Below are 11589 nucleotides of genomic sequence, written 5' to 3'. Positions count from 1 at the left end.
CTTCCCGTGTGAAATTCTGCTTTGTGCCATGGCAAGCAAGAGTATGTTGAGTTTTACATTATAAAGAATAACACTTGGTCCACTAATGCTCGCCAAGATTTATTTCTTAATAATGATAAGTCATACTAGTCAGTTCACAAATAATATTTTAAAAAAGGGTTGGAGGTAAAAATCTCTTTGTCTTGTTTGTTGCTGGGGTTTGAATCAGACTTTTGCGGAGAATTCTGATGAAGACCTTGGCTCTATACGAACAATTCGCTCGCCATGCGAAAACTTTTTACACATACTCTTCAATGATGTCAAGCTGATTGATCTATACGACTACACAAAAGAGAGAAGCTTGATTAAAAATTTAACCACTTTATCGCTGTCTCGCCTCAGAGGCAGAGCTTGTGATGCGTATGTGAATGCGAAGCATTTTCAACTCAACGTGAAATAAATAAAGAAATGATTGGACAAAATAACCAATGGGCGAGAATTTAGTTAAAAACGTCCATGTATTCTTAAGTTCCTCTTCACCGCATTAAAGAAATAAAACATGCTGAATGCTATAAATGCCAAGGAACACTTGACAAAGACATCACTTGAGAAAATAACAAATTCTCGGAAAGAAACATTAGCAATCATTTTTACCTATACAATACTCTCTCCAGTACTGAACGTGTACTCAACTGTATATACTCAACGCCGGTAGCAGGTTTTCACACAGCTTAAGAATAGTTACTTTAGTTCGTCTCCATTGCCAACAGCAATTTCAGAGTCGTGGGAAGTAGTTTTTATTTGCATAATTTGATCCAGCTAAATTGAACAGAGATGATTGATAGTTCGGTTTCACGCTTAGAGACTAATGCCTGGGGCATGATTTAATTACCTTTACATTCAAAATGTTGGTGCAAAGTCTGCACGAACATTTTACGTTGATAAAAGTATGAAATACATTTCGATAAATGTGTGGTAAGACTAAATCACGAACTTCATTCTTTGGGTGACTGAAGAGAAATTTACCGCAGAAAGAATTTCATTATCACATCTTAAGCGTTAACACAGGGTTTGAAGTCATACGGCATTCATTGAATTGAAACAGGAACTTGGACAAGCTACAAAGTCCAATTTTGATGATATTACTGTCATATACATTTTCATGATAGGAGCATCAATATAGTCTATTTTGCTAGGAGATACAATTGCACCTGATTTGTAGGTCATGTTAGCGACTGAATTAACAGTAGTATTTACTGCAACCAGACGCATCAATATTTCAGAAAAACTAGAAAAAAATCTTTAAAATTTGTGCTCTCTATTCAATATCAGAGTGGCCTATTCATTAAAAGTAAGGTATGCTCATTCTTCACAACAAAATTGTCCACAGGAATTTCAAAATTGTGTTTGGAAATTGGCATAGAAGTTAATGACCGAGAATAGTTTCGAGAAAGATCGCATGATTGATCTATGATTGCTTTCCTTGGAGCTTCTATTCTCCTGAACGACCTCTTGCTTACGATGTATGCATTGTTATTGTTAACCCTTTCACTCCCAGAAGTGACCAAGACAGAATTTCTCCTTACAATATCAATACAATATCAAGCAGGCAGGTGATAAGAATAGAGAAGAATATCAGTTATGGGATTATGAGTTGATCCAAGACCAAATTCTCTAAACTAACATTCTAAGAATTGTATGACAGATAGTAAGGAGAATTACTAATTAGATCTTGAGAGTGAAAGGGTTAAAAGCTTCAGACAGACCCTAAACTTTTTTCCTCAACATTCTCAAATAATCTCGCAAAGTCATTGATGAGCAGATTGATTGAGGGATGTTTCGTCAGTGTTAAGAGATCGATTATCTAACAAACGAAACCGCGCATTCACGCATTGAAAGCAGGAGTATTTGCGCCCAGAAAAAATTTTGATAGGAATTCTGATATTACCTTTGCTCGCCGATAGATTTTTTTCAGTTTGTCTCAATCTCCTCTTCAATCACTAGTGCTAAGTTGTAGGATCAGTTTAAAATATTGAAAACAAGATATGCCGCGCTCTTCTTTTGTATCGTAAAAATGTACATTAGCAGCAAATTACATGAATGACTGACTTCAGCTCATTTTTTCGCCGATGCACACCAGAGAAAAACAAAGGATCAGTCTGCCTCGGTAAACCGCAAGACGTCTGACGTGTGTTTTCTTTTTTTTAGTATGTTTTTTATCTTTAGCTGGTGTAGGGGGGGGGAGGGAGGGTCGGGGGGAGACAAAGGTTCCATTATTGTGCCTGGGATACTTTTTTCTCCCGTCTGCCGGTGTTCTATAAGGCAATGCCCAGACCACACTATTGCAAGACACTTTTGTTACACTGAATTCGAAAAACAATCATACTTCGAGTGTGAATGAAGAGTTAAGGTTAAGAAAAAGAAAACAAGTCACATTTGCTAATTCACGCATTTAATTTACCTCAAGCTTTTAGCCTGACGCGACAACATTTAAACAAAATGAAGCCCCGCTGCTGTATTTTCACTTCTGCGTCGCTTGAGATGTTTGACTTCTTCAGCTAAAACTGTGGAATTGACATCAATAGCAGCCGAAGGCGAAGGTTTGTGTTTACAAAGAAAAAGTTGTCGAATTTCTTGAGTTCAGACAAAACTAAAATCCTCACAACAAAAAGAAAAACAGATGCAAACCGAGCATATTTATCAAGTCTCGAATGTTGGAATCTTGAGGTGAAGAGGGCGTCGGAGGAGAAGTCCACATATCATTGTGCTGATCGACGTAAAGTCAATATTGTTATGTGGATTCCTTTTTGAGAGTTGTTTCAATGTTACGAGACGATTCTCGAGAGCAGCAAAAATGCTTTAAGATTCTTCCATTCACTTCCATTTGGTTTTGGTCAGTGAGCCTGCAAGCGATAAACAGACATGTTAACTTCAAAGTGAATTGGTGCAGAGTTCCGAAATACATCTCGATGGCCACAAAATTTTATTAATTGAAGGACGTTTGAATTTCAGCCTAGTTTTCTGAAAAACATAAGTTAACAAAAACCCGGCCTTAACTCATCCTTTCTCTTCCTAATGTGTATTTAGAAATGAACAAGCAATGCAAACCGTCAGTAGATTCTAAAAGAATTACAATAAAAAAGATAAATACATTGATTCAACTCAGCTAAGAAAATTATTGAATAAAACAGTGTGAATAAGTACTTTAAGGGCTTAGAAAATCGACTGTCTTGTTTAATTATGATTTGTACCATCATCATTAACTTAAGTGAACAATAACAGATCAAAAGCGAACGCCTCTCGATCCGTTACTTTTATACCTTTACAGTCTGATTCTTTTCTCCTCGGTAGCTCCACATGGATAAATTTCAATCTACCTGACGACAAACCAACGGCTACAAGATCTTCACGTGCGCAGGCCCCCAAACCGAACGGTCTCTCCTCTATGTCGAGTATGCAGAGCAGGCCACCGGTTCTTATTTGAAACAATCGAAGGAAGTTGTCGCTAGTGCAGCAAAGCAAGGAATCACCGTCACAAGCAAATTTGCAGTCAACAATGTCATCGCGGTTTTTAAGTAGATTGTGCCTCGTTTCACCGCATCTGGCATCAAGGATATGTAATCCATAACCTGCATAGAGGGAATCCCAAGTCACAACAAACTCTTCTTTGGGCGATAAAATTAACCTGGGCGAAAAAGATTCTCCATGATACTTTTTACTCTTCCTTTCCCACAAATTTTTTTGGGAGTTTTTCTTTCTCAACCATAATGTCAACTCTTCTATGGCAAGAAGGCCATCGACTGTTTCCTCGCAACTACAGACGAGAAATTCACCCCGAACATTGCAGTGAACAAATTCAATTCTGGCGTCGTAAAAAACCTTTGTTTTCCCAGAATAGATTAACTCCTCACTGGCAACGTTAAAGATGTCTACTTCAAGCATCTTAAAGGCGATGGGGCTTAAAAGATGACAGCTCTGTTCCATCAGTGAAACATCATATGGGTCTGGTGAATATGAAACCGCTTCCGGCAGATCTGTTCCTTCAGGTAACAGATTTTCACATGTAAGCTTCTTTTCCGTTAAATAACGGCTTTGCCTTTGACAGGCTATGAGTTCATTTGTTATAAGAGAAAGTCTTTCATAGCCACTCAATTTGGGAAGAGGTCGAATAAGTCTGGTAAATTTAAAATTCCACAGCTCTGGCAATCCATTCCCCATACTAAGTACGACGCCTTTCTTCACAGGGAGAAGAAATGGAGACGGAAATTCGAAAGACTTCTTCGGCGTTAAAATTTCTTGATTCGACAATCTTAAAACGGTCACTTCATAAGAACTGTTATCCGAACAAATGGAATACAGAGTATCTCCCTCAGGTGAAAGTATCACCTCACTGATTGCTGAGCTTTCAGAAGAACAATCTCGATGACTCACGTCTACCAACGCAACGCAGTTGAAAGATGGGCTACTGGCCAGTATTGAATTGTCTGATAACCTCGTGTAAAACCCTGCTCTTAAATCTGGAAAAAGACGGCTTACACTCTGCACCAGACAATTCCCTCTATTTTGCTGGTAAAAATCATCTAAGTCCAAAGTGCTTGAATCAATGGGCCATAAAAAAAAATTGCCTTTCTGAAACAACGGCGGTGAGACGCCTGCTGAGGAAGAGAACAGATCTTCCTTTTGGAATGAACATGTTTGGTACTCATTCCCATAATTCCACACCCAGCTGTAGTTATTGCATCCAAACTGCTCGGACATGAAACCGAGATAACCACAGGCAAAGGTGTACTTAACATTGAAGGCGAGGTGCATCAATCCACAAGGGGAATAATTGATCCTCCACAAACATCGTTCTTGCCTTGTTTCCAAATCAAGAATAAACACAGACCCAGGATTATCTGCAACTGCGACGAGTGATCCATCTTGGGAAATAGAAAACGATGCAATGTTTTCTTGCAAAGATTTGCACCATAGCCTCATGCCATCTTCCATGCTCCACAAGGAGAGTTTCTTTGGATCATCACCACAGTCAGTTAAAATTGTTCTTCTGTCTCCAGAAAACGCACAATTTGAAAAAACGCAATCGCTTTTTGGAAAACGCTCATATGATTCTCCATCGAGAGTATAAACATTTCGCAGGCATCCCGGTAGGACATATTTCCCACTTGCATCAAAAACTACTGAGCGATAAAAAGACAAACCATATTGCACCCCACGATATGCTCCTTCATCCTGTAATAGACTTTCCCAACGCGATGAGCTCTGAAATTCTTTCGCAATTAGGGAAGGTCGCTTCCATTCTTCATTCCCTGTCTGAAGAGACCAGAGATGAATTGTTCCGTCTCGGCATTCGCACACCATATAATCCATTCCAGGTGAAACATCGAAGCATGCTACGGTATCTAAACAGTAAAATCGACCTTTCACTACTCCTTGTTCTTCGTCTTTGTCTAAGCATTTCATGTAAGAGGCATGAGGAAGCTTGTTTTCAAGGATTGTTGCTGCTCTAAGGGATAGCTTGGGGGAGCCTTCGTTGACCAGACTTTGAAACAAAGCTTGTGGGTGGTCCTTCAACAGATAGGAATGTTTTCGAAGGGTTTTTGACAGATGGCGAAACAGAGAATAAGTTCCCTCTTGCAGTGAAGCAACGTTGACGTTCCTTTGAACACTTTGGAGATCATCTGAAGGAACCACACTGTTCACACAAAGTCTACAAAAAATGAGTTCTAAATCTATGACGTAGGAATTTACCAGGTGATCTACGATGTAGTTTGTTGAATGATCACCCAGTCCATCCAGCTCCGTCATATGCTGGACACCATGTTGCAATGCGTACTTTTCAGCGTCGTTGAACTGGGAATCAAGAAGCTTCTTGTCTTTAATTTTGTCAAGCTCAGCAGTGCAAAGGTCGAAGAGGATCTGATGCCCTTCCTTCTCGTCCACGATGAATTCATGTTGACCATACGACGACGTATTTGTTAACCAATCTTTCACGGACTTGTGGATGAAGTGAACTCGATCGTGGCAGATTGGCAAAAGAGAAGAGATACAGGCGATTATTTTATTTACTTTTCGCCTGGCAGTGGAACAGTTCCCAGTAGGTTGTAGTATTCTGGAGGCCAAGGCCAATGGTAGAGGCTCTCTGGAAGCGGCTAGGGCGCATAGGAAATGTAACACTTGTTCTTCTTCAATCTTGAACTCTTTGCAAAGTTCCTTTTCTAACCGTTTAAAATGATCAAGATAAACGGATGAAATACCCGAAGGCAATCTGCTCTCCACCTCCTCGACGGTAATTGGCGAGGCATTCTCTTCGAGTGCAGCACTAAGAAAATATGCAAATAGGAAAATACCCTCAGTCCTTTGAACCAGTTTGTCCAAGAGCACATTCTTATGTTCTTGCTCAAGTTGCTTTCCCAGACGTAGTTGAAAGAAACGCTTGATGTCGCTAAAGTTCTCTTCCTGTTTTTGGTTCAGGTGTATGGGTTGCAGATGCTTCAGGCTCTCCGTAATGTTTATTTCTGGTCGGGCTGTCACTAGAAATCGAATCCATTTTGGGAGCTTAAAAAAATGCTTGCCAACGACATCGAGAAGCTCGTTGCGTCCTTGATATTCACTTTCGTCCAAGCCATCTATTACCATTAAGATGTTTCTTCCTGGATCTTTAACAGCATTAAGAGGTTCCTTCAAAAGCAGAGCAAAGAGCTCTTCGACACCCATGCTGTTGAGTGGTACTCCCAGATTCCTTGATAGTTTTTCCACGAGAGCTTCCTTGTACTCGGGTAAGGTGTGCGTCAAATGACAGGCCAAGGATTGAAGCATCAGCTGCGGATTTCGATAGCGCACTTTGTTGTGCTGACAGAAGTGGCTCCCTGACAGTCGACCAGCTTTTTGCATTCTCTTACACGCAACAGCGGAAATAACTGACTTTCCCATGCCAGCATTGCCACTGATGACCATTACTCGATTTTCGGAGCTTTTGTCGTCTAACCATTCATCCATCTGTCGGAAGATCCACTCACGGGTTCCTTCCTGGAATCTTTGCGCATGATATTCAATATCCCTTCGGAAGTCGACCTTCGCTAGGTTTTTAAGGGCCTCAACTTCCCAATGATCTTCTCTCTTCTTCTTTTCGTACTCAGCTACCTGTTTAAATTCTTCGATACCTACTTGCATTTCTTCAACAGCCTCAAGAGTTTTTGCCTGGCAGTGGGACAATTTCTCCAATTTAGACTTGGTATCCTCAAGTGTTTTCTGGTCTTCCTTTTGGTTTTGACGTAGATCTGCAACGTCTTCATGCATCTGTATCTGGAAATTCCGTATATCCCTCAGCTGTGACCACGTATCTTCTTCACTCTCAGACCACTCACGTAACAAGTCAATATAGTCTTCCTCTCCACTATGTTCGGCTTCTAATCTATCTATTTCTACCTGGTCAAACCCAAGACCAACAAGGACTGCGCTAATATCCCGCCACAGAGACAAAAACACTGACATTTCAACGCCAGTGGTGGACACGTGGCCATACAACTTATTGCGGAAAAACTTCATTCGAGCAAGGTTAGCCGCGAAAGAGGTGTCACTAATAGGTGGCATCGCGTGCCATCCTGAGGAGGGAGGGGTGAGGCCACACATGTTGGTCAAAAGGAGAAACAGGAGAGTGATATCAAATTCTTTAGAATCAGGTGGATCCCCAGTAGGTGGGAAAAGTTGGTCCCACTGGGCTAAACGCAGAACCTTTTTCTTGAAAAGAGTGTGCAGTGTTGTGAAGTGAGAGCTGAGACCAGCAGCTAGTTTGGTAGGGGGGTGAAAGGTATTGAAGCATTTCCTCAAAACCGCTGTACCGCCATCAATAAGAAGTCTGCTGAGCTTGGCTCCATTCGTCTTCTCTACAGAACTGGCAAGTGATGAAGGTGTGGCAGCTGCCATACCTGGTGCTTTAGGGCGTGGATTCTTTAGCGAAGCTTACTCGTCAGAATAAGACTCGGTCCTCAACATCTCCACTGCGTTCTTCTTATGAAACAGTCGTTGTAAGAGTGCCTTTATTGGATATTTGTGGTCAAATGATGTTCTAAAATAACCTGTACCTGTGTGAAAGTAATGAAAGATGCTTCATAAATTTATAGACAACACGTTTAAAGACCGTAACATTGTCGCTCAAAAGCAAAGCCAAGAAGGCTAATTTGCTTGGAAATTAAAGGAAAATCATCATATCCGCTATTATAAAAGAAGGTCTGTAGTCATAAACATGACAATAAGGAAAATTCATACGATTGTCTATCACAGGTAATTTTTGGCCTTTTTTTTCTGAAACCAAAGAAGCTCTACGGATTGGTATCAAACTCATTTCCTTTCAAGGGGGTTGTTCTCTAGCATAAAAAAAGAGACTGGGTTTAGTACGTGCCTACTCTGCCGCTGTAAATGATTTTACATCTGCGAATTTGAATCAGCAATCTTAAACGTTTCATGTCGCTACTTTCATCTAGTTATCTGATGTATTTCTGGCCAATCTTGTAATCAATTATCTTTCCCTTCTTACCAATGCACCCTTTTTTGTTATGCTGTCAGCAGATATATTTCATTCACCACTACCATTTCAAGTGTTATCGATTGTACTTCTCCCTAGTTTTCTCGTTACTTTGAAAATTCAATAATCCAGTCAATTATATTTACACAAGCCGCCTCGATCAGCGTTTGCTATTTGCAACTTATGTGAATAGTTAACCTAAATTAAGGTATGAGTGAAGAATCTGTGCCGGTCAAGTTCAAGTAGGTGACTATATGATACTAAGATCACCAGAAAACTCGAGACTTGGTTAACATAAAAATCCCCTGCGCAATATATAACACCACATGATGATACTTTTCATGACAAGAATGCTGTTGAACAGAGTTACCTCACAGAGTAACTATTGATTCTATTTAAAATTTTCTTCAAACACAAAAACAATTCTTGATCATGTCGCCTCATTGTTCGGGTGAGAATAGAGCTGGCCTTCCATGATATGTAAACATGTTTATATTGCGCAATAAGCTTATTCAAATGAGTTCATTTTGATCAGTTATTCGAGAATATATTAACTTGTAAATGTACCGAATGACGGTGGCGAGAACTACATAATTTTTTGAGTCACGCGAAAAATAAGAACTTTTCTTTTCGTACGTCTTTGATGCTGTAGAGAATGCATCTTTCGCTAATTTAGTTTGTGTAGGCTTTTGTGATGTGATTAACAACAGACAACAAAGAAGTAATTATTTTCTCTCTCTCCTTATTTAAAACCAGTAAACCGCATCACTGCTTTGATCTAGAAGGTACGAAGGCAAAAAGCGGATAATTTACAACTTGTGTGCTTAACGTTATCAATGATAAGTTCAGATAATGATAGAGCAGAAAAGAAGTTTATGCATCCTTAGACAATGTTGGCGCATCATTATATAAGAAAGCAGGCCATCGAAACAAATACCTTAGACCAATCAGAGTTTTTTTTTAACATTAATCACAACCCACCCCATGAAAATAAAATTTTAAAAAAATCGTCTTGGTATGCAGTAAACTATACCCGGAATCCAGTGCTCGGACAGAATGTCGTTCGAGGTGAGAAGGGTACTCTTAAATCTTAGTTTTGGAAACTAACTATGAACAGGAGGTGCCGCAACATTACTATCTTTTAGACATACTAGTTATTTGCATAATTTGATCCAGCTAAATTGAACAGAAATGATTGACGGTTCGGTTTCACGCTAAGAGACTAATACCTGAGGCATGGTTAAATTACCCTTGAATTCAAAACGTTAGTGCAAAGTTTCAACCAACATTTTATCTTGATAAAAGTATGAAATACATTACGATAAATGTGCACGGTAAGACTTAATCACGAACTTCATTGGTTGGGAGACTGAGGAGAAATTTACCGCAGAAAGAATTTCATTATCACATCTTAAGCGCCAATACAGAGTTTGAAGTTATTCGGCATTCATTGAATTGAAATAGGAATTAACAGTAGTATTTACTGCAACCAGACGCATCATCATGATAATTTCAGAAATGTTAAGAAATAGCTTTAGAATTTGTGCTTTCTATTCTATTACAGAGTGGCATTAAAAGTTTCATTATCATTAAAAGTACGATATGCTCATTCTTTACAACATAGTTGTGCACCGGAATTTCAAAATTGTGTTTAGAAATTGATGCAGTAGTTAATGGCCGAGCACAGTTTCGAGAAAGATCGCACGATTGATCTACGATTGCTATTCATTTGAACGACCTCTTGCTTACGCTGTGTGTCTTGTCAAAATTAAAAGCTCCACGCAGACCCTAATCTTTTTTCCTCAACGCTAACAAATAATCTGGCAAAATCATTGACAAGTAAAGGGTGTGGGATAGGGATGTTTCGTCAATGTAAAGCGGTCGATTATCTTTCAAACGAAACTGCACATTCACGCATTGAGAGCGGGAGTATTTACACCCAGAAAAAAAATCTTGATAGGAATTCTGGTATTACCTGTGTTCGCCGATAGATATTTTTCAGTTTGTCTCAATCTCCTCTTCAATCATCAGTGCTCAGTGGTACGACCAGTTTAAAATATTGAAAACAAGAGCTGCCGTGCTCTTTATTTGTATTGTAAAAATGTGTATAGCAGCAAATTACATGAATGACTGACTTTAGCTCATTTTTACGCCGATGCACTCCAGAGAAAAACAAAGGATCAGTCTGCCTCGGTTAACCGCAAGACTTCTTAAGTTTTTATCTTTAGCTGGGTTACGGGAGGAGGGTTGGGGGGAGATTGGGGTGAAGAGAAGCATGAACAGAGGAGTTGATGCCCTGCAAAGATTCCGAGCTAAAAGGTTTCACTAGAGTGCCTGGGACACTTTTTTCTCCTGTCTACCGGCGTTCTATAATGCAATGTCCAGACCAAAACATTGCATGACATTTTCTCGTGACAATAAATTCAAAAGACAATCATACTTCGAGTATGAATGAAGGGTTAAAGTTAAGAGGAAGAAAACAAGCCACACTTGAAAACAAGTCACGTGTTTAATTGCCCTCAAGCTATTGGTCAAAAACGACAACATTTGAAGCCCCGATGGTGCATTTTCTCTTCTACGTCGATTGAGATGTTTGAATTCTTTAGCTCAAACTGTGGAATTGACATCAATAGCAGCTGAAGGCGAGCCTTTGTATTTTACGAAGAAAAATTTATCGAATTTCTTCAATGCAAGCTAAACTGAAATCCTCATAACAAAAAGAAAAAAAAATGCAAACCCGAGCAAACGTATGAGGTCTCGAATGTTGGATTCTTAGGGTGAAGAAGGCGTCGGAGGAGTCCACATGTCATTGTACTGATCGACGTACAGTCAATATCGTTCTGTGGATTCCTTTTTGAGAGTTGTTTCAATGTTACGTGACGATTCTCGAGAGCAGCAAAAATGCTTTAAAATTCTTCCATTCACTTCCATTTGGTTTTGGTCAGTGAGCCTGCAAGTGATAAACAGACATGTTAACTTTAAAGTGAATGGGTGGAGAGTTCCGAAATACATCTCAATGGCCACAAAATTTTATTCATTGAAGGACGTTTGAATATCAGCTTAGTTCTCTAAAAAACATAAGTTAA

General features: G+C 39.5%; 1 protein-coding gene across 1 annotated transcript; it reads right to left on the bottom strand.

Moving 5' to 3' along the window:
• Positions 1–2430: 2430 nt before the first annotated feature.
• LOC136280898 (uncharacterized) lies at positions 2431–10607 on the bottom strand. Its single transcript, XM_066166680.1, has 3 exons — positions 10479–10607; positions 3300–8063; positions 2431–2882 (listed from the first exon to the last, which is right to left on the bottom strand). The coding sequence occupies exons 2-3, from the start codon at positions 7903–7905 to the stop codon at positions 2854–2856; spliced, it is 4635 nt and encodes a 1544-aa protein (XP_066022777.1). The 5' UTR covers positions 7906–8063; positions 10479–10607; the 3' UTR covers positions 2431–2853.
• Positions 10608–11589: the final 982 nt, after the last annotated feature.

The sequence above is a fragment of the Pocillopora verrucosa genome, chromosome 5 (assembly GCF_036669915.1).
Source record: "Pocillopora verrucosa isolate sample1 chromosome 5, ASM3666991v2, whole genome shotgun sequence".
NCBI lineage: Eukaryota > Metazoa > Cnidaria > Anthozoa > Scleractinia > Pocilloporidae > Pocillopora > Pocillopora verrucosa.
This window is presented reverse-complemented; position numbering and strand designations above follow the sequence as displayed.

Coding starts and splice junctions, on each gene's coding strand:
- LOC136280898 (XM_066166680.1), bottom strand. CDS start 7,905: ATGGCAGCTGCCACACCTTCATCACTTGCCAGTTCTGTAGAGAAGACG. Junction 2,883..3,299: donor AAAAGAATCAGACTGTAAAG/GTATAAAAGTAA, acceptor TATCGCTTGCAG/GCTCACTGACCAAAACCAAA.